The sequence below is a fragment of the Colias eurytheme genome, chromosome 29 (genome assembly GCF_061535395.1).
Source record: "Colias eurytheme isolate Ceu_HAF_F1 chromosome 29, ilColEury1 Martin Lab GWU primary, whole genome shotgun sequence".
Lineage (NCBI taxonomy): Eukaryota > Metazoa > Arthropoda > Insecta > Lepidoptera > Pieridae > Colias > Colias eurytheme.
In genome coordinates, this window is record NC_143008.1 from 793,782 (window position 1) to 813,339 (window position 19,558).

At 38.3% G+C, this 19,558-nt stretch overlaps 1 protein-coding gene across 2 annotated transcripts; it reads left to right on the forward strand.

The window, feature by feature from the left end:
* Window positions 1-265: 265 nt before the first annotated feature.
* LOC149896002 (uncharacterized) lies at window positions 266-18,776 on the forward strand. Of its 2 annotated transcripts, XM_090117812.1 has the most exons (15): window positions 266-980; window positions 1,362-1,483; window positions 1,827-1,942; window positions 2,145-2,261; window positions 3,007-3,126; window positions 3,223-3,338; window positions 4,330-4,524; window positions 8,041-8,175; window positions 9,632-9,769; window positions 10,796-10,908; window positions 12,346-12,466; window positions 13,376-13,469; window positions 14,376-14,458; window positions 16,265-16,333; window positions 18,330-18,776. In XM_090117812.1, exons 1-15 carry the CDS (start codon window positions 549-551, stop codon window positions 18,444-18,446), a joined length of 2,088 nt encoding a protein of 695 aa, XP_089973938.1. In that variant the 5' UTR covers window positions 266-548; the 3' UTR covers window positions 18,447-18,776. The 2 variants fall into 2 exon arrangements, with proteins under 2 accessions (XP_089973938.1, XP_089973937.1); XM_090117811.1 differs by lacking the exons at window positions 13,376-13,469; window positions 14,376-14,458; window positions 16,265-16,333; window positions 18,330-18,776 and having other exon boundaries at window positions 12,349-12,886.
* Window positions 18,777-19,558: the final 782 nt, after the last annotated feature.

Consider the following 19,558-nt stretch of genomic DNA (forward strand, 5'->3'; position numbering starts at 1 on the left):
ATATTTTCCCCGTCCGATTAGGGCCCTTCTGGCCTCCTCCACTCAAGCGACAGCTCAAGCCGAGGTTCGTGGTCCCCGTCAAGGGGGGACGCCCTTGTGCATGTCGCTACCAGGGTGAACCTTCAGTTCACCCCCGCGTCCGCGTTAAAATGTAGAAGCCCTTCTAGCTAACATTGAGAGACACCACACAAAAAAAAAAAAAAAAAAATATTTTCAAATCTTTATACAGTGGCAACTGGCAACATTAAATAAATAAATACAAACCGCGATTACAAATGGCGTCATTGTGAGTTGTCCTTTTCGCACAGATTTTTCTCATTTTAACGCCATCAAAACAATAAATACTGTTTACCAAACTCTCAAAATGCTAAAGTACGGCATATAATAGTATAAAAAATTATATTTTGTGCGATTTTAAACATAACTGTCTAGACAATGGCCCAAACTGGGCGAGGCATATTTGTCCCAATAACTCAGGGCATGTGTGATATCTTTCAGTGTAATATTGCCGTGTTTTAGAGTGAGTGTATTAGATTAAATAAATTAAAATGGACAAGAAAAATAAGAAGAAAACTGTGATTAAACGCAAAAGTGATGATACGGTGGAAAGTGAGAAAAAACCAAAGATAATGGTGAACCGCGCGAAAATCGAAGAGGAGAAAGAGAAGGTGGAGGTTGTGAATCAAGTTGTCGAGGTTCCCGTAGAGCAGGGTCAGCAGATCGTCCACACGGGGCAATTGGTAGAAGGGAACTTCGAGCAACCTGTGTTTGTAAACATGAAGGGGGAACCAATCCAATTGGGGCCAAATACAGTGATATTGTACGAACAAAGCGGGAACCCTTCGAATTTCGCGTTCGGTGGAATGTGGTCCATGGATTCCTCTGGTCGTATTGTTATGGCAGACACTATTTATGACGTCAAGGGGGAGCCAGAGGAGGAAGGCAGCTCTTTTGTTCAGAACGCGAACGATGTCAACAATGTAAGTTATTTTCGATTATAAATACGCTGGTGAACTTTTACTTCTATAGACATGATATAAGTAGCTGGAGTTTCAAGTTTTCTAAAATTTACATTGAATATCTCAAACTCAAACTCAAATATTTATTTATTCAATTAGACTTCATATAGAAGCACTTTTGAAACGTCATTACATATTTTAAAATTTACCTACATGACTACTTTAATTTTAAAATTTATCTACATGATAAAATAGTGATGTTCATTTTATTAAGGGTTTGTTGATTGTTTAATTTTATCATTCACTAATAATTTTCTCAAGTTGTCTTTTACTATGTATTCTAAATAGAACATCTATGTTGGTAGAATATAAATTTATTTATAACCTGATATAAAATTTCAGCAACACGTAGAAGAGACGAGCAACACATACCAGCAGTTTGAGATTAACAGCAACAACCAAGTAGATGCTCCTCAGGAGTATGAAGTGGCGATCATTGAAAACCCAGAAGATGCTAGTGAGAGGTAATTATTGAAGTACTAACTGGACTCATTTAATATTGGTGATCTGTGAGGCATACATTTTAAAAGAATAGAGAAATTTGATCAGGGAGCGGGATTCGAACCTGTTAAATATTCACTACTATTTGTTACAAAAAAGAGTTAAATAGACTAAAAAATTACAGAGTGAGATTTTAGGCATAATAAATTTTTATGGCAATGAGTAGACTTTAAAATCTTATTTGCCTATTTTCAGGTAAAAAAACGATTTGAATATATAAAGTAGATACAAACAAAATATTATCATGTGTTTAAAATTTGGTACGGCTAATGTAGTAAAGTATTTTTCTATTTTATACATTTTCAGGTCAGATTCCCAAGTGATAACCACAGAGACACAACTGGTTGGCACCGGCGCGAACGCGGTGCGCTGGCTTAACCAAAAGTTTGACTTTGTTGTGCGGAAACTGCAGTTGAACTACGGTGAGACGTGATTTTAAGTATTTATCACTTGGACTAGCCAAGTCTCACGTTTACACTACAATAATTTGTTAAAGAAACAATATTTCTACAGTAACATCAGATTTCATACATATTTTAACAATTTTTCATGCATATTTCAAGCTTTTTAAGTCACAGTCTTTATTAATGTTATGTTCATTTATTTTACATTTTGTAATTTCAGACGCCGGCGTGAAGCTGCTCCACTCTCCATCGGGATGTATACAATGCGTTTATTTCACGACGCCAAACATGCAGATGGCATTTAACGCAGTACCCCAGTTTCTTTGTATTGAGACGGGTGAGTTCTATCATACAATAGACAAACGCCTATTGTCCACGAAATACGCACTTCAAGACGAATGCATGCGTAGAAACAAAACAAGCGACTGACGCGACGTTGCCGCTTGTCACGCGTTTGTCGTGCGGAGCGGCGACGTCGTGTTTGCTCGCTTATCGTGCGGAGCGGCAATGTCACGACAGCCGTTCATCGTGCAGAGCGGCAACGTCGAATTAGCTCCCTCGTCATTTGGAGCGGCAACATCGCGACAGCCGCCCGACTTGCGCTCGCTCGTCGTTCGGAGCGGCAACGTCGCGTCAGCCGCCCTCGTAGTACGTAGCGGTGACGTTGCTTCAGCGATTTGACATGTGCTCGTCGTGCGGAGTGACATAGAAATATTTTTTTTTCGAACTCTTTACTGACAGTAAAACTTGCTTTATTGTAATACTAGATTTTCGCCCGCGGCTTCGCCCGCGGCTTCGCCCGCGGCTTCGCCTGCGTTTTCAAAGGAAAACCCGCATAGTTCCCGTTCCCGTGGGATTCCGGGATAAAACCTATCCTATGTGTTAATCCAAGTTACCTATATGTGTGCTAAATTTCATTGTAATCGGTTCAGTAGTATTTGGGTGAAAGAGTAACAAACACACACACATCGTCACTATCTTTTTCATTTATAATATTAGTAGGATTGATTTACAAAACATCCTCAAACATATAATTTTAGAATAATTCTCATAATCTTTACGTATATTGAAAATATTTTCAGGCATAGAGTTCAACACGGCCATACCGATGGTCGGCGGGACGGGCAGTCCCAGTATAAAGCATAATGTCACGTTGTTCCTCGCCGAGGATGGCAACGGGAAATCTGTCATTGTGAGCGGCGGTAAGTTTTTTGTATATTTTTTTATATATTTTGTTGTATGTTATGAATATTCCTTTCTCTAATTTTATGTAAAATGCTTTTATTTTTAATTTGCAGGTATATCAACATTGATAGGCGAAGATCTCACTTGGCTGTTGGATACATTTAAATCCTGCAATCCCGCGTGGAGACAGGTGCGGTGCGTTGTATGCGACCCCACTAAGAACCATCAGGTTGGTACAAAACTAATATATAATAATATTGTGTATAAAGTTTGATTTTCAAATCAAACTTTATGTTGCTATTTTGTTGAAAAGGACTGTCTTTTTTTTATTTCTTTTTCATTCAAAATTGATGGTCTGTGGTTTGATTTACTTTATATTTGCAGTGCTATTTAGTATTTATATAATTTTGTGTCTCAAGTGCTATTTATAAATTTTAAGAATTATCTCAGAAAAATATTAAAAATTAATTGTTTACTTGTGCTATTATATTACTGGGGCTATTGCGCCTGTGCGGCGAATGCTTTTCGCGTGGCTAATGCTACGTCGCATAGTGGGCCCAAATTTTAGTTTCATGAGCACAGGATTAAAATATGTCGGTCTATTGCGAAGATTTTTTTTCAAGACCGATTATTGAGCACCTATCAGCTTTTTCTTATGGTAAAAATCCCTTAGGCGGTTACTTTTTGAGAAAAACAAATATTAAAAATGAACAAATGCAGGACGCAACATTGTCACTCAAACAAATATTAGGTCTCTCAAATATTATAAAGTTGATAGGTGCTCAATAATCTGTCTTATTTATTTATTTCTGATTCCTTACAGCTATTCTTACAATAATTACATAATAATTGAACAATACGCCAATGAAAAGGAATTCCATTAATAGAATTATTATAATAAACATGTGACAAAGAAAATTGAGTAAGAAAGTAGGAGGAAAAGATATACGTTAAAATAATAAACAAAATACTATTGTGATGAGTGTAGGTGCAGGAATGGTGTGTAGTCTGTTGTGAGTGAGTGTGTGAATGAGAGTATGTATGTATATAATTTAAGTAACTAAAAATTAAGTACTGAAACCTATACTGAACCTCTTGACAAAAAAAATCAGTGCGATAGACCGGCATTGAATTCTATGTCCATGAAAATAAAATTTGGGCCCACTGTGTATCGCTTTGTATCTTGACTGGCCCACTGACGCGTCCCGTATTGTCGCCAGTCGGTGAGCGCGGCGTTCCCCGCGGCGCACACGTCGTGCTCGGTGTGGCAGGCGGCGCGCGCGCTGGGCCGGCTCGCCGCCGCGGCCGCGCGCTCCGACGGCGGCGCCGCGCTGGCACCGCTCGACGTGGCCGCGCGCGCCAAGACCTACGCGCTGGCGCTGCTGCGCGGCGACCACACGCCCGCGCAGCTGCAGGTGCATAATACATACTTACTAATATTACTATATACTTATTAAATTATATTTAATACAGTTTGCATACCGAACGGAAATACATCCACTGTCAATAAGACATCCTAAGGAGGCCACTGAAAATCAGTGATGACACACTGAGTGGTTGGCTTAATTATGGCATATGTATTTTTTTTAAGTTCCTTTTTTTTCATCTATATTGTATCTTTTTTTCATAATATTATGTCCATAATAAAGTTATTTCATTTCATTTCATTTCATTTCATTAATATTATAAATGCGAAAGTAACTCTGTCTGTCTGTCTGTTACTCAATCACGCCTTAACTACTGAACCAATTTGCATGAAATTAGGTATAGAGATATTTTGATACCCGAGAAAGGACATAGGCTACTTTTTACCCCGGGAAATAGGATAGGTTTTATCCCGGATATCCCACGGGAATGGGAACTATGCGGGTTTTTCTTTGACTGCGCGGGTGAAGCTTATCGTAATCGGTCCACCCGTCCACGCGTGATGCCGTGACCGAGGAAAACAGGTTTCATTTTTATATACAGTGGTGGACGTTTAATTAGAAACACGTAACAGGATGAAGTAGTCATCAAATTTATTTACTTTTGTGTATTAACGTTTTAGAGATTAAGCATTATTTCATATGTAATAGATCACCCGTTTATCTAGTTTTACAAGACATTGCTTAATTTTAATCAAAAGTTAGCTTACATTAATAAAATTAAACAACTTTAAGTGAAGTCTGATTTCCGAGTATTTTCAGTCTGGACAACAAATTAGAAACAGCACGGTTCGAGTGTTCCAAAGTCAAAACCTGTTGAAATGCCGCCAATATTTTTTTCTTCTACAAATATTTGCACCGTTTTTTAAACATTCCATCTAAAAGTTTCTGAAAATTAATTTGCTTTGCAGTACAAATGGGTAAAAGTAAGATTTGTGACCCATCAACAAGAAAAATAATTTTAAATTTACATTTTGACAAAAACTGGAGTTACAGGAAAATTGCAAATCATTTAGAGTGTTCGATAAAAAGATATTCAATGATACCGTTTATTTAAAAGAGCATGGTACTTCTGATTAAGTCCCTAAAAAAGCTCGACCATGAAAAACCACTGCTTGCGAGCATAGGCAAATAATTCTTTTCGCAAAGATGGATCCATTTAATGGTTCCAATTCTATTAGAAAATATGTTTTTGCAAACGTCTTAAAATCTCATACAATATAAGCCACGACGTTGTAAAGCCGTTGTTGTCTATAAAGATTATAACAGTCTAAAAACAACCCCATACATGCCCATACTATAATGTTTCCTCCGCTATGCTGAACTGTTTATTTATTATCTAAGGCTTGGTTAACTGAACGACGTGCGTATCCTTTGCCATCAGAATTGATTAAATTAATTTAAGTTTCATCCCAAAATAAAACATTTTCACTGGCGGACTGTCCACTAGTAATATTTCTTAGTAAATGAAAATCGTTGTTCCCTGTACTGCCTAGTAAGAAGCTGTACTTTTCTGGCGTCTCTCCCAATAAATTTTGCCTCGACTTACTGCCTGCGAATCGATCTCATCGACACATTGCGAGGTTCATCTTCGGAAAAAACCTAATTTAATAATAGAATTTGAACTTTTAAATGGATCCATCTTTGCCAAAAGAATCATTTGCCTATCCTCGCGTGCAGTGGTTTTTCATGGTCGAGCTTTTCTAGGCACTTGATCGGAAGTACCATGCTCTTTTAAATAAACTATAGCATTGAATATATTTTTATCGAACACTCTAAATGATTTTCAATTTTCCTGTAACTCTAGTTTTTGTCAAAATGTAAGCTTAAAATTATTTTTCTTGTTGATGGGTCACAAATCTTACTTTTACCCATTTTTACTGCAAAGCAAATTAATTTTCAGAAACTTTTAGATAGAATGTTTAAAAAATGGTGCAAATATGTGTAGAAGAAAAAAATATTGGTGGCATTTCAACAGGTTTTGCCTTTGGAGCACTTGAACCATGCTGTTTCTAATTTGTTGTCCAGACTGAAAATACTCGGAAATCAGACTTCACTTAAAGTTGTTTAATTTTATTAATTTAAGCTAACGTTTGATTAAAATTAAGCAATTTCTTATAAAACTAGATAAACGGGTGTTCTATTACATATGAAATAATACTTAATCTCTAATACGTTAATACATAAATGTTAAATGAATTTGATGACTACTTCATCGTGTTACGTGTTTCTAATTAAACGACCACCACTGTATATAAAATTCACAATACATCCACACAGTAGGTTGCCTGCTTCTCTACTTATAAGTTTCAATTTTAAGGATTTATCGGTATGCCAGCACAATAAAGTGTAAATAAATAAATACATAATACATATACATAACGTATACACAAAAGCAGCGAGTGCGCAACATACGCATACCTACACAAGAACACGTGTACAATATCAAGCTGCAGATGCCCCCCCCCCCCTCATCCAACACACCCGTACATATACATATACACGAGCTAAGAGCGCACCGCACACCACACGTACACGCAACTACACAAGGTATCCCGTCCGACTAGGGCCCTTTCGGCCTCCTCCACTAAAGAAGTTTTCACTTCAAAAACAATGTACTCGTGTGCAACGCAACAATGCAAACAAAATCATTCTTATACAAATAAAATAAAAATAAAATAAAATACCACGTAGCTACAGATAGCGCCACCCCTCCCACACGTACACTCTAGCTTTCTGCCGTCTACAGGTGCGTCATCAAGCGCCACTGTGACGGTGCATTTACATCAAACGAGCGAATGCTCATTCTAACTCCATTAAGTCAAATTCGTTTAGTGTAAACAAGCGTAGAGCATTTTTTCGTTGTTCCTAGTGCGTTCTATGCTTCTTTCTAATGTGATACTGAACAACACTGAATACTAGTTTTAGTTTCACTTTTTAGTGTCACGAAAGAATACTCTTGCTCTAGCTCTATGTTCGTTTGATGTAAATGCACCGTTACACTATTACACGATGCGTACGCCGCGTGGAGCGGCAACGCGCAAATCCATCAACACAAAGCATACCTGCCGTTTGTCCGCCATATTTAAAAACAGAAAAATGCTTGATTCATATTATGTGTTTATGTGTTATAGTTCGAATCAAACTTAATGGCGGCTCGAAAGTTAGCTGCGAGTGCACGTTCGCGCAGATACCCGTTCCTCAACGTCCCACTAATATCTAAAATAGTTTTCTACACATCGGATCGTACGTTGTACCGAGCCACCAATAAGTTTGAATCGTACTATAACACATAAACATAATATGAATCAAACATTTTTCTGTTTTTGAATATGGCGGACACATGGCAGGCATGCTTCGTGTTGATGGATTTACGCGTGTAATCAATTACAGTACATTTATTTGTAAAACCAGACAGAAACCAGAAATTACAGTACGACTGTAATTAATAACAGACTATAATAAATTGAAAATTGTAATTAATTTTTATAAATTGAAATTTTACAGGTGCTAAAACGCGGTATAATCGGCACGGGTGCGGGCACACTGCGGCTGTGGGAGCTGCTCACTCGGCCCGGTGAAGCAGTGGCCAAGTTCGACGCGTGGCTCGAGCAGGACAACTACACGAACATACTGCACAAGGTGCGTGTCTGTCTGTCTGTACACAGGCACATCGGGGTGTACGAGCTACACTTTCAAACTCAAACTCAAACTCAAGATCTATGAATATTTTTTAAACAGGATAAAAAAAATGAAAAAAAAATCTATCTAGTACAAAGGTCTCTCCCTCTTCCCTCCGCTGGAGGGAAGAAAAATGCAGTGAATTAAAAAATATATAAATAAATAAATAAATATTTCAGGACAATTTTCACACACGGCACGATCTGAGCCCATACTAAGCTTGTGTTATGGAAACCAGATGGCTGATGAACATACATATATAATTTTAAAGAAATACTTATATGGATAATTAACACCCAGACACAGAGCAAACATCTATGTTCATCACACAAATATTTGCCCCGGGTGGGAATCGAACCCATGACCTCTGGCTTGGAAGGCAGGGCCACTACCAACCAAGCCAACCGGTCAGTCAAATATATGGAAGTTAAGCTTAAGATGTCCACAGAATAGCTACAAAGAGCGAGCAGGAAAATCGTCATCGAGAATACGACGTCGTGCATGATCGTCGTCGAGAAAATGTAAAAAAATTTGTAATGACGATTCAAAAATGCTTCTAGAAGAAGTCTACTTGAATATATAAATGTTTGAGTTTGAGAATTAAATATAAAAAAGATGCCTGTGTGCCGAGCACACAAGTCAGAAGTGAAACTTATTTGGCAAAATTCAAAGATACCAAAATCGCCGCCTTACTCGATGACGTGACTACCGTCGTCACCCTGCCATGACGCGATCATGAAATTTTGCTCTCAACGCGCCTAGAGAAGTTTAATTTAAAAATTTGTTCTTTTTGCCGACAGCAGAGACGCTATTCAAATCTGAAGATCACGATGAATCCTATACAAATGAGTATAGGAAGACGACGATTCAATACGATCAATAGATCTATAAAACATAAAAGTAAATATGTATTAATCGTTCGGAATAATATAAGCATTTCAACGACAAGCTTAAATTACTCGTATTTGTAGTTATTTAAAGTGAAACTTTTTTAGGCGCGTTGAAAGTAAAATTTCAAAGTCGCGTCTTGGCAATATCTATCTATAGGTGTCTTTGCTTCTTGCCAAAGCAGTTTCACACCTGACACGTGTGCTCGGCACACACGCTATTTTTTGTAACTAACTTAACATCAGGCGAGTTTGTGGTCAAGCGCTTTCCTATTTACAATAAAAAAAATTGGTTGCCTGTAAAGTCGGTTTACTGACGATAGTTGAACGTGACAACGTCCGATTGTGCTTCTTTGTCGCTCGTTCCGCGCTCTCGCTTGCACTTCAAGCCTTACATGGAACGCCTCAGAGCGAGGTAACGCCGCATGACTCATGTTTTTTCGTGCGTGCAACCGGCTCTATCGAATTATAAGACGTTGTCACGTCAATAAATAAATATGAATATTGACTCGTGATATCATCGCTTCCAGGGTCTAGAGCGTCTGGTGGGCAAGTTCAACAGCGCGATACGCAACTACATGCAGCCGGACGACTTTGTGTCCCTTTTCTTCAACGTGGCGAATCAATTAGAGGAAGAGAGACGGACGTTCTCGTTGAATAGACTGCGGGTGAGTGTAGGGTAATATGTGAATTCAAACTTGTAAAATATTCGAAATGAAACGTGACGTCATTGGGCATGTCCGACAGGACATGAATGACAATTCAGGTTTTGTTGGAAAGAAAAATTGGTTGTATTGCTATTCTAGCTTAGTTTTCTCATATTTCAAGTAATACTAAGCGTCATCAACATCAATGACGGCTAACAGTTTTGTGAAAGCAGTCGGAGAATATTCCAAAAATAGTTTATTTTTTTGACAATTTTGCACACACGGCAGTCGGCACGATCTGATCCCATACTAAAGCTTTCGCTTGTGTTATGGAAACCAGATGGCTGATAAACATACATATATAATTTTAAATAAATATTTATATAGATAATTAACACCCAGACACAGAGCAAACATCTATGTTCATCACACAAATATTTGCCCCGGGTGGGAATCGAACTCACGACCTCTGGCTTGGAAGGCAGGGCCACTACCAACCAAGCCAACCGGCCAGTTGAATTCATGATTCATTGGTACCATGAAATATCTATAAAATGGCTTCCATGATTATTACGCGATATTTAGGCTAAAATATCTCTCAGTGCAAACAATAAACTGACAGGACGTGCCCTATCACGTCTCAAGCGCGCGAGAAATAGTAGTTGTCGTTTGAACTTGTCAAATCAAACCAATATTTTTGAGATGTTATGAAAAAATAATAACGACTCTTACAGCTATGTTTATTTTTTCTATATCAATAGAATGAAGTGAATATTGAATAAAAAAAAAACTAGATGTCTGTAAATTTGGTTTACTGACAATAGTTGAACGTGACAACGTCCGATTGTGTTTCTTCGTCGCTCGTTCCGCGCTCTCGCTTGCACTTCAAGCCTGGAACGCCTCAGAGCGAGGTAACGCCGCATGAGTCATGTTTTTTAGTGCGTGCAGCCGGCTATCGAATTATAAGACGTTGTCACGTCAAAAAAATATTGCCTGCATATTCATACGTAAAATATTGTTAATATTAATATTGACTGATTTTTACAGGAGACGGAATCGCTAAAGCTGTCCCCTACGGACACGATTACGCAGTACGCGTACAATTTAATGAGCCACCAGACAAAGTTGGCGCAGAAGTGTCTCGACGATAGAGCCGGCAGGTATGCGATACACACACACACACAGAGACCGAGTTTGTTATACACTATCAAACAAACAATCGAACACACGCACAAACATTTGGTATTTATTGATTTAACTGTATTTTCAGTGATTTAATGTACTGTAGCTATATTGATGTGATATTTATCTATACTATGATTTAGATTCAACTTATTTTATGACATGTATTTTAGGAAATTATTTTACTTGATCTATGAATTGTGCTAAATAATGTAATTTTTAATAATTTTTTTCCCTCAACTATGCTGTGTGCATACAATTAATTGGTTGGCATTTCACCGCAACATGTAATTAAATTTGTGTATAACGAGGCAAAATTGTCAGCTGTGGTGTGCACCTTATTAAATAAAATAAAAATAAAATAAACAGATACTCGTTTTTTAACAAAGCCCCGCACAGTTATATACATAGGAACGCATGCATTCAGGGCCGATTTTTCAATGCTTGGATAAAACTTTTTCGTCGAATAATGTATAAAACTACCATTTTAAAAACATATTCTAATTGCCCGTATTTGAAAGTTTCGGTGACATTTTAATATTATCGTGTAATACTTTATTGAACGGATAAGTTTTATCCAAGCATTGAAAAATCGGCCCTTATCTAAATAAATGTATTTTCTTTCTTAAAACTTGAGAAGAGTCAAGGGACATCCGGATGGAACGAAGTTCTTTTCGATTCATTATAATTAGTAAAGGAATTGTAATAAAATTCCGCCAGACAGAGACAGACAGAGAAACGCACGCCGCACGGCTTGGCATGTGGCAAAAAGTGTCGTCACAAAATCAAAAATTTTATGTATATTTATAATTAGGAGAATATAATATATTGACTAGGTTGCCAGTCAAAATTGAGCCGAAAGCATTTTTAAATTTTTTCATAACGATTTTTCGGAAAATATGTCGATACTTATGCAACAAGCTTTAATTTGATACATGATTCATAAATGTGTAGTTATTTCCTAAATTCGGTTTTAGCAAAAAAAAAAAACGATGAACGCACAAAAATGTTGTGGGATCTTAGACCACACCCCGGACACTCCATACAAAATTATCGTTTTGACAGTCACACTGTAGAGACTGCAAATGTGTGTGTTAACGCTTTATGGTTGGCACATTTGTGACTAGCGTAAAAAAAAACGCGTTTTTCAAACAGCACAATACTTGTTCTACGAAAAACGATAATCACAAATTCAAAATAATGAAATTACTTTAAGTCAATTTGATTAATGTCAATCTTCGTTGCGTATCGTCCTTGTAGAAAAATGTGGACCATTTATAGCGTGATCGTGCGGGGTGAGGTAAGTGTTTAATTTTGGCGGGAGGCGGAGAGTGTCCGTTCTGTAGCGTTTAGCTACTATTATGTATTCTGTGCTTAGACTATAATCGATTAGTGATAACAACGCTTGTCCCCAGAAGACACAGCAGCGCGGCGATATGCAAGTACGGCACGTCGACGCAGGAGTGCTCGTGCCTGTTCAGCAAGGTGTACCGGCTGCCGTGCCGACACATACTGATGCTCACCACTGAGCTCAAGGTGCGTGTTGTAGCGGATAGCGGATAGCGGATAGCGGATATGCAAGTACGGCACGTCGACGCAGGAGTGCTCGTGCCTGTTCAGCAAGGTGTACCGGCTGCCGTGCCGACACATACTGATGCTCACCACTGAGCTCAAGGTGCGTGTTGTAGCGGATAGCGGATAGCGGATAGCGGATATGCAAGTACGGCACGTCGACGCAGGAGTGCTCGTGCCTGTTCAGCAAGGTGTACCGGCTGCCGTGCCGACACATACTGATGCTCACCACTGAGCTCAAGGTGCGTGTTGTAGCGGATAGCGGATAGCGGATAGCGGATATGCAAGTACGGCACGTCGACGCAGGAGTGCTCGTGCCTGTTCAGCAAGGTGTACCGGCTGCCGTGCCGACACATACTGATGCTCACCACTGAGCTCAAGGTGCGTGTTGTAGCGGATAGCGGATAGCGGATAGCGGATATGCAAGTACGGCACGTCGACGCAGGAGTGCTCGTGCCTGTTCAGCAAGGTGTACAGGCATATAATATCGAACTTTCGTCATGTACTAGGGGTCCGCCTCGGCTTTTCCCGTGGTACATCTTTACTTTTTCTCCCCATAATAACCATCCTCGTACTTCAAGGAATATTATAAAAAAACTAGCGGTCCGCCCCGGCTTCGCCCGTGGTACATATGAAAAATAGATGTTGGCCGATTCTCAGACTTACCCGATATGCACAGAAAATTTCATGAGAATCGGTCCACCCGTTTCGGAGGAGTATGCAGACTAACATTGTGACACGAGAATTTTATATATAAGATATAATTATCGAAATCGGTCCACCCGTTAACGCGTGATGCCGTGACCAAGGGAAATAGGGATTAATTTTTGTGTACAGAGGTTTTTCAATAAAAAGTGACATTGAAATTTTCAGGTGAAAACGCACATACCGTTCGAGCCCCGATGGACGGTGCAACACTGTCTGTTTGGCTGCGAGAACACCGGGAACACGCCTAGCACTACCACCGGTCAGTTTTTACTATTTACTAGCTTTCCGCCCCCGGCTTCGCCCGCGTAGTCAAAGAAAAACCCCGTTCCCATGGTATTATGTGAAAAAAAATCTATCCTATGTCCTTCTTCAGATCTCAAGCTATCTCTGTGCCAAATTTGAAGTAAATTCGCTATTCTTTAAAAAATATTCAATGTACAGATTTGACCTTCCCATGATTTTATTATACATATTACTAGCTTTCCACCCGCGGCTTCACCCGCGCAGTCAAAGAAAAACCCGCATAGTTCCCGTCCCCGTGGGATTTCCGGTATAAAAGCTATTATATGTCCTGGGGTAAAAAGTAGCCTATGTCCTTTCTCGGGTATCAAAATATCTCTATACCAAATTTCATGCAAAATGGTTCAGTAGTTAAGGCGTGATTGAGTAACAGACAGACAGACAGAGTTACTTTCGCATTTATAATATTAGTATGAATGTATAAGTAGATACTGAGTTTTATTTTTCAAGTGAAAGTTCTATAAGCGAGTTGAGCGTAATATTTCAAGGTCGCGTCATGGCAATACCGTCGCGTCATGGAGTAAGGCGACAATTTTGGTATCTTTGAATCTTGCCAAAGAAATTTCACTTCTGACACGTGTTCTCTTTTTTTACACGCTTTATATTAGCTTCACCTGTATGTTTGTAACCGACTTCTTTGGGCGCGATTTTGACCCACTTTAAACGGCCAGATTTCGTTCAAACTTTGTAGATTTATTTAGGACCGATGACAATACACTAATTTGATAAAATAAATAATAGTTAAAAAAAAAATAAAAAACACGCGTTTTATAGAAAACCGAACTAAAAGCGTGTTTAAAACTATTATTTTTTAATTTATTATAACGTAAAATGGTAATTTAAAATTTGTGTGTATGTATTTCAGCAAACACGGGTTATATGGAACAGGTGGTGGTAGAGGCGGAAGGTTCTAGAACGGCTCTACAGCAACCTCAGCAGATGCATCCCGTAAGTTATCTATATTCTATAATATACTAGTACTCCGCCCCGGCTTCGCCCGTGGAACCTACATGTTTAAACTATCCTATCTCTCAAGTTGGATCGAACTGCACATGGTGTGCGAATTTTATTATAATCGGTTAAGTGGTTTAGGAGTCCATTGAGGACAAACATTGTGACACGAGATTTATATATATTAAGATGTTAAATTATTAAATTATTTTTGAAGTGAAACTTCTTTATCGGGGTTGGATAAAAATTTAGTGTAACATTTTTTCGTTACGCGTGACATTTTTCCGTTACGCGCCATCTTTTTCTTATACCTACAACGCGTGATTCGACGTATTTCTGTAAATAGTTTCACTTCTTACGTGTGTACACTAGTACACGCACACATTTTTTTTTTATGTAATTTTTATTAAACTCTAGCTGTGCTGTGTTTTACCAGCAAGGGCCGTATTATGACCTCCTATTTCCAGTCAGTTTACGCCGTGAATTGAACTGACTGGCAAATTCATATTATTATGATCTCAATAACTAGCCATGTTTATTTATGGAATTACTAGCTTTCCGCCGGCGGCTCCGCCGCGTATTTCCAAACTATACATAGCCAGAACGCAACCATAGGAAACTGCTCGTGTATACTTTGTAATGCTGTTTTTAAGTTTGTTATTACAATATATACACGAATTTTGCGTACTGATCGTGTATACTTTGTAACGCGGATGCTTGCTTCTTCGTTCCAAACTATACACGATCAGTACGCAAAATAATAAATTTGTATAATTAAATATAGCTACTACACCACTTACGCTTGAGCGAAATAATAAATATATAGGCAATTAAAGACTTGTAGCTATATCTATCTACTTTTATTCTTGTTGATTGATTCAGTAAAATATGGAATAATATTAATATTATTAGGTAAGCTTAGAAAAATAAATAGGTAACAGATATAAGGATTACCTATGGGTTAGGTTAGGTTCGTGTTTTTTTTTCAACTACACAAAGATAGGAGCCCCGCGAAGCGGGGCTCCGTCGGTTCGCAACCATCTTCTTCTGGAATTATTAGACTCTTACATTTTAGCACTATTATCAATTTGTAAGTCGTGCAGTATAGTCGGGAACGAAGACACAAGCATCCTCGATCCAAAAAATATACGATCAGTATGCAACATAATAGATTTCAAAACAGCAATACAATAATATAAACGCAAGAAATGGAAAGACGCCGCGCTTACTCCGAAACATACACGATTATTCCGCATGCGTACTGGCGCTGTATATTTTGGAGCGCTATTCTTACTTACTTCACTACAAAGTATACGCGAGTATTTGCGTACTGCTGTTGTATATATTGGAAGAACTTTGTGAAAAAGTTATTTCCAAACTATACGTGATTAGTTTCCTATGGTTGCGTACTGGCCTTGTATAGTTTGGAAAGACGCGGCTCCGCCCGCGGTTTCAAAGAATAACTCGCATAGTTCCCGTTCCCGCGGAATTGGACCAGTAGTTCCTGAGATTAGCGCGTTCAAACAAATAAACTTTTCAGCTTTATAATATTAGTATAGATTTGATAAAATTTCCGAAAATGATCTTCGATGTTTCGACCGAGTTTTGTGTATTTAAATTACTCATATTATAAAATCCATTTCAGAGTTTTTTTTTATGCAACCTGGTAGATATTCCATAGTATATTTAAATTCTTTATTTTTACAAATGTGTGTGTGTTTATTAAAGAGAAAAACAATCGTTTTGGTATTTTTTTTTTCATTAAAAACAGATAATAATACAAAAAATGTTTTATCCTTTAAGGTGGGTGGTGTAAGACAACAGCAGTATGTATTGGCGACGCCCGGACAAACGGCGACCCCTGTCTCGCAGGTAATGTACCATTGATTATGTTAAGAATGTCACATTATGCCTTACGAAAAGGTTCTAATTTTTACACGCTTTATATTAGCTTCACCTGTATGTTGTAACCGACTTCTTTGGGCGCGATTTTGACCCACTTTAAACGGCCAGATTTCGTTCAAACTTTGTAGATTTATTTAGGACCGATGACAATACACTAATTTGACAAAAAAAAAATAGTTTAAAAAAAATAAAAAAACACGCGTTTTATAGAAAACCGAACTAAAAGCGTGTTTTTTAGTTTTTTTTAAATTATTATTTCAAGCAATAATAATTGTCTCTGTGGTACATTCTGGCTTACTAAAAATACCAAGATTAAAGAAATTAATGTCTATGTTGATATTCTATCTTACTAACAAAAATATAATATATTTTTGTTAGTAAGATAGAATAGTTGCATCGCAAATTTCGACATTCGCAAGGGTATCAATACTTACAGGATACTTCCCGTGAACACAGAATCTTGAAAATTTGCACGAAGTAACGTCTTACAGCATAGAAAGAGGGAAAATTGTGAAAACTATAAATTTACAATTGCATCAGACAGGTCAATACGGAACCCTCGCTGTGCGAGTCCAACTCGCGCTTGACCGGTTTTATTTATCCATACTTCACTACATAGTATAAAACAAAGTCGCTTTCCCTGGCCCTATGTCCCTATGTCCCTTTGTACGCTTAAATCTTTGAAACTACGCAACGGATTTTGATGCGGTTTTTTTTAATAGATAGAGTGATTCAAGAGAAAGGTTTATATGTATAATAACATCCATCAAATAGTGGAGAAGTACTATTATTTTTGAGGTTTCTAATGTGATGTCGTAAAAAATTTCATTTTTTCCGCTTACATTGCAAACGCAGGCTGAACCCTACGAGTTTTATCAAGATAATGTACTAAGTATTATAAACATTGAAAAGGTCTACAGAAAAGTCCGCGGTGGTATATGTCTATCTCTTTTGGATAACCCACAATAACTTTTTTTTGTGATTTACTTTTTACGACAAATAATGGCTAATTTTCGACGCGATTTTAACCAATACAGCATTAATCCTTAATCAATTAAATACCTTGAATACATTGTTCATTTAATATAGATCTATATGGCCCTTTACACCGTATGATTTAAGTGAATATTTTCGAAGATATTACAGATTTAAAAATTGCGGGACGTAGCGTTTGCGGCGGTACCGGCCGGCCGCCCGGCTATCTATTTTATACCCGTACGAAGTCGGAGCGGGCCGCTATGTTTTTATATACAACGTTCACAGTTTTTCTGTAGTGTATCAGCATTGCACCCGTGCAAAGCCGGGGCGGGTCGCTAGTAATATTATAAATGCGAAAGTAACTCTGTCTGTCTGTCTGTTACTCAATCACGCCTAAACTTCTGAACCAATTTTCATGAAATTTAGTATGGAGATATTTTGATACCCGAGAAAGGACATAAGCTACTTTTTACCCCGGGAAAATGACGCAATCCCGGAAATCCCACGGTAACGGGAACTATGCGGGTTTTTCTTTGACTTCGCGGGCGAAGCCGCGGGCGGAAACCTAGTTAACTATATTTATATCTACTAGCTTTACGTCCTATTTGTTTAAAATTACAAATACCTTGGCCAAGAACTACTTTTTAAATTACATTAAAATTAAACGTATTTTTAGAGGATAGGGACAGACAGTCAATGGGAAATGCCTTTATGCAACTCTTCGACATCATCCATTAGGGTCTTATCGGCCGGCCAAGTCAGTTAACTGGTCGAAAAGCCACTATTTTTCGATGGAGGAATTACATTTACCTCACTAAATAAATGATACTGCATGTACTGAATAAATGATAAATATAATAAATAAATAATAAATAATTTATTTCAGACACAGAGATCCATATAAAATACATTTAATGTTAGTCAAATTAAAATATAAAATTTATGTTCGTATGCACATTGAAATTAAAATTATATACCATTGCAGGTGATATTCTGCGGCGGTAGTGTCGGTGGCGTCGGTGGCGTGGGCGGAGCGCCTGTCATTACAAGCGTACTGCCCGCCGGTGGGGCTGTACTTACTCCGCACCATGTGCATCAATGAGGGGGGAGGGAAAGGGACAAAACACCCAAAAAGAAAAAGGGGGGCAAAACACTCATAAAGGAAAAGGGGGGGAGGAAAAAGGGGGGCAAAACACCCATAAAGGAAAGGGGGGGAGGGAAAAGGGGGGCAAAACACCCATAAAGGAAAAGGGGGGTAGGCAAAAGACCAGAAGGAAGGAGGAGGAGGGGGACTGAAGTGATCTAGTGCTGGGGAAGTGTTATAGTGCAGGGGGAAAGTGATACAATGTGGGGGAAAGTGATACAATGTGGGGGAAAGGGAGACTGTGCAGGGGGAAATGACATAGTGTGGAGGGAAGTGACATAATGTAGGGGAAAGTGATATAGTGCAGGAGGAATGATACAGTGACCTAATAGTGAATACAGCAAGTAAAGATGTAGGGTTGTGTTGTGGAGAGATGTGTTGTGATATTCCCGTTATCATGTTCCGCACCAAGTGCACCAATTAGTTGGAACCACCAGGGAGAAGCTCCTTTATAAAGGGGAGGGGAGATTGATGTAGTGCGGGGGACTGCAGCAAATAAACAATGTGGATATGATTGTGAAACAGTGTTGTGAGAAACGCAAGGGATTGATGACTAACTCGACAGTGAGGTCGGAAGGAGTATTTGTTAATGATGTTGCACAATCTGAGAGACTAGCTGTGTGAAAAGTGATACATACTAGCGTGAAAAGCTATGAATGGACTAGTGACATTGTGGAATTGAGAAAGGACAGTGCAACATTGTGTTTAAATGTTTGGGACTGTGAACCAAACTGTGAATTGAAAATGGACTCAAATAGTAGTGAGGAAATAAAATCGGAACGAGACAGTACGAAAATGTGGGAGCAGAATCGTCGAAACATAGTTAATCAATAGTGAAGTTTTGGAAAATGAAGAATATCAAAGTTTTGATATAGTAACAAATAGAATTCCTGTGTGACAAATACTAATTCTGTTTTAACAAAAAACTAAAAACCACCTTCAAGTTGTCTAGAACAATAAAAAATGAATGAAGAGTTTTCATTTTTCCATTATTCCATGATCAGACCCTGACCTGATGATCATGGGACCAACTATACTTACTCTTTCAATGAAAACTAGAATTTTCGAAA

Bases quoted from the DNA above. Each gene is read 5' to 3' on its own strand.
- LOC149896002 (XM_090117812.1), top strand. From the start codon at position 549: ATGGACAAGAAAAATAAGAAGAAAACTGTGATTAAACGCAAAAGTGAT. The intron at 2,262-3,006 runs GTGAGTTCTATC...AAATATTTTCAG, and splicing joins GTTTCTTTGTATTGAGACGG to GCATAGAGTTCAACACGGCC. The intron at 8,176-9,631 runs GTGCGTGTCTGT...CATCGCTTCCAG, and splicing joins ACACGAACATACTGCACAAG to GGTCTAGAGCGTCTGGTGGG.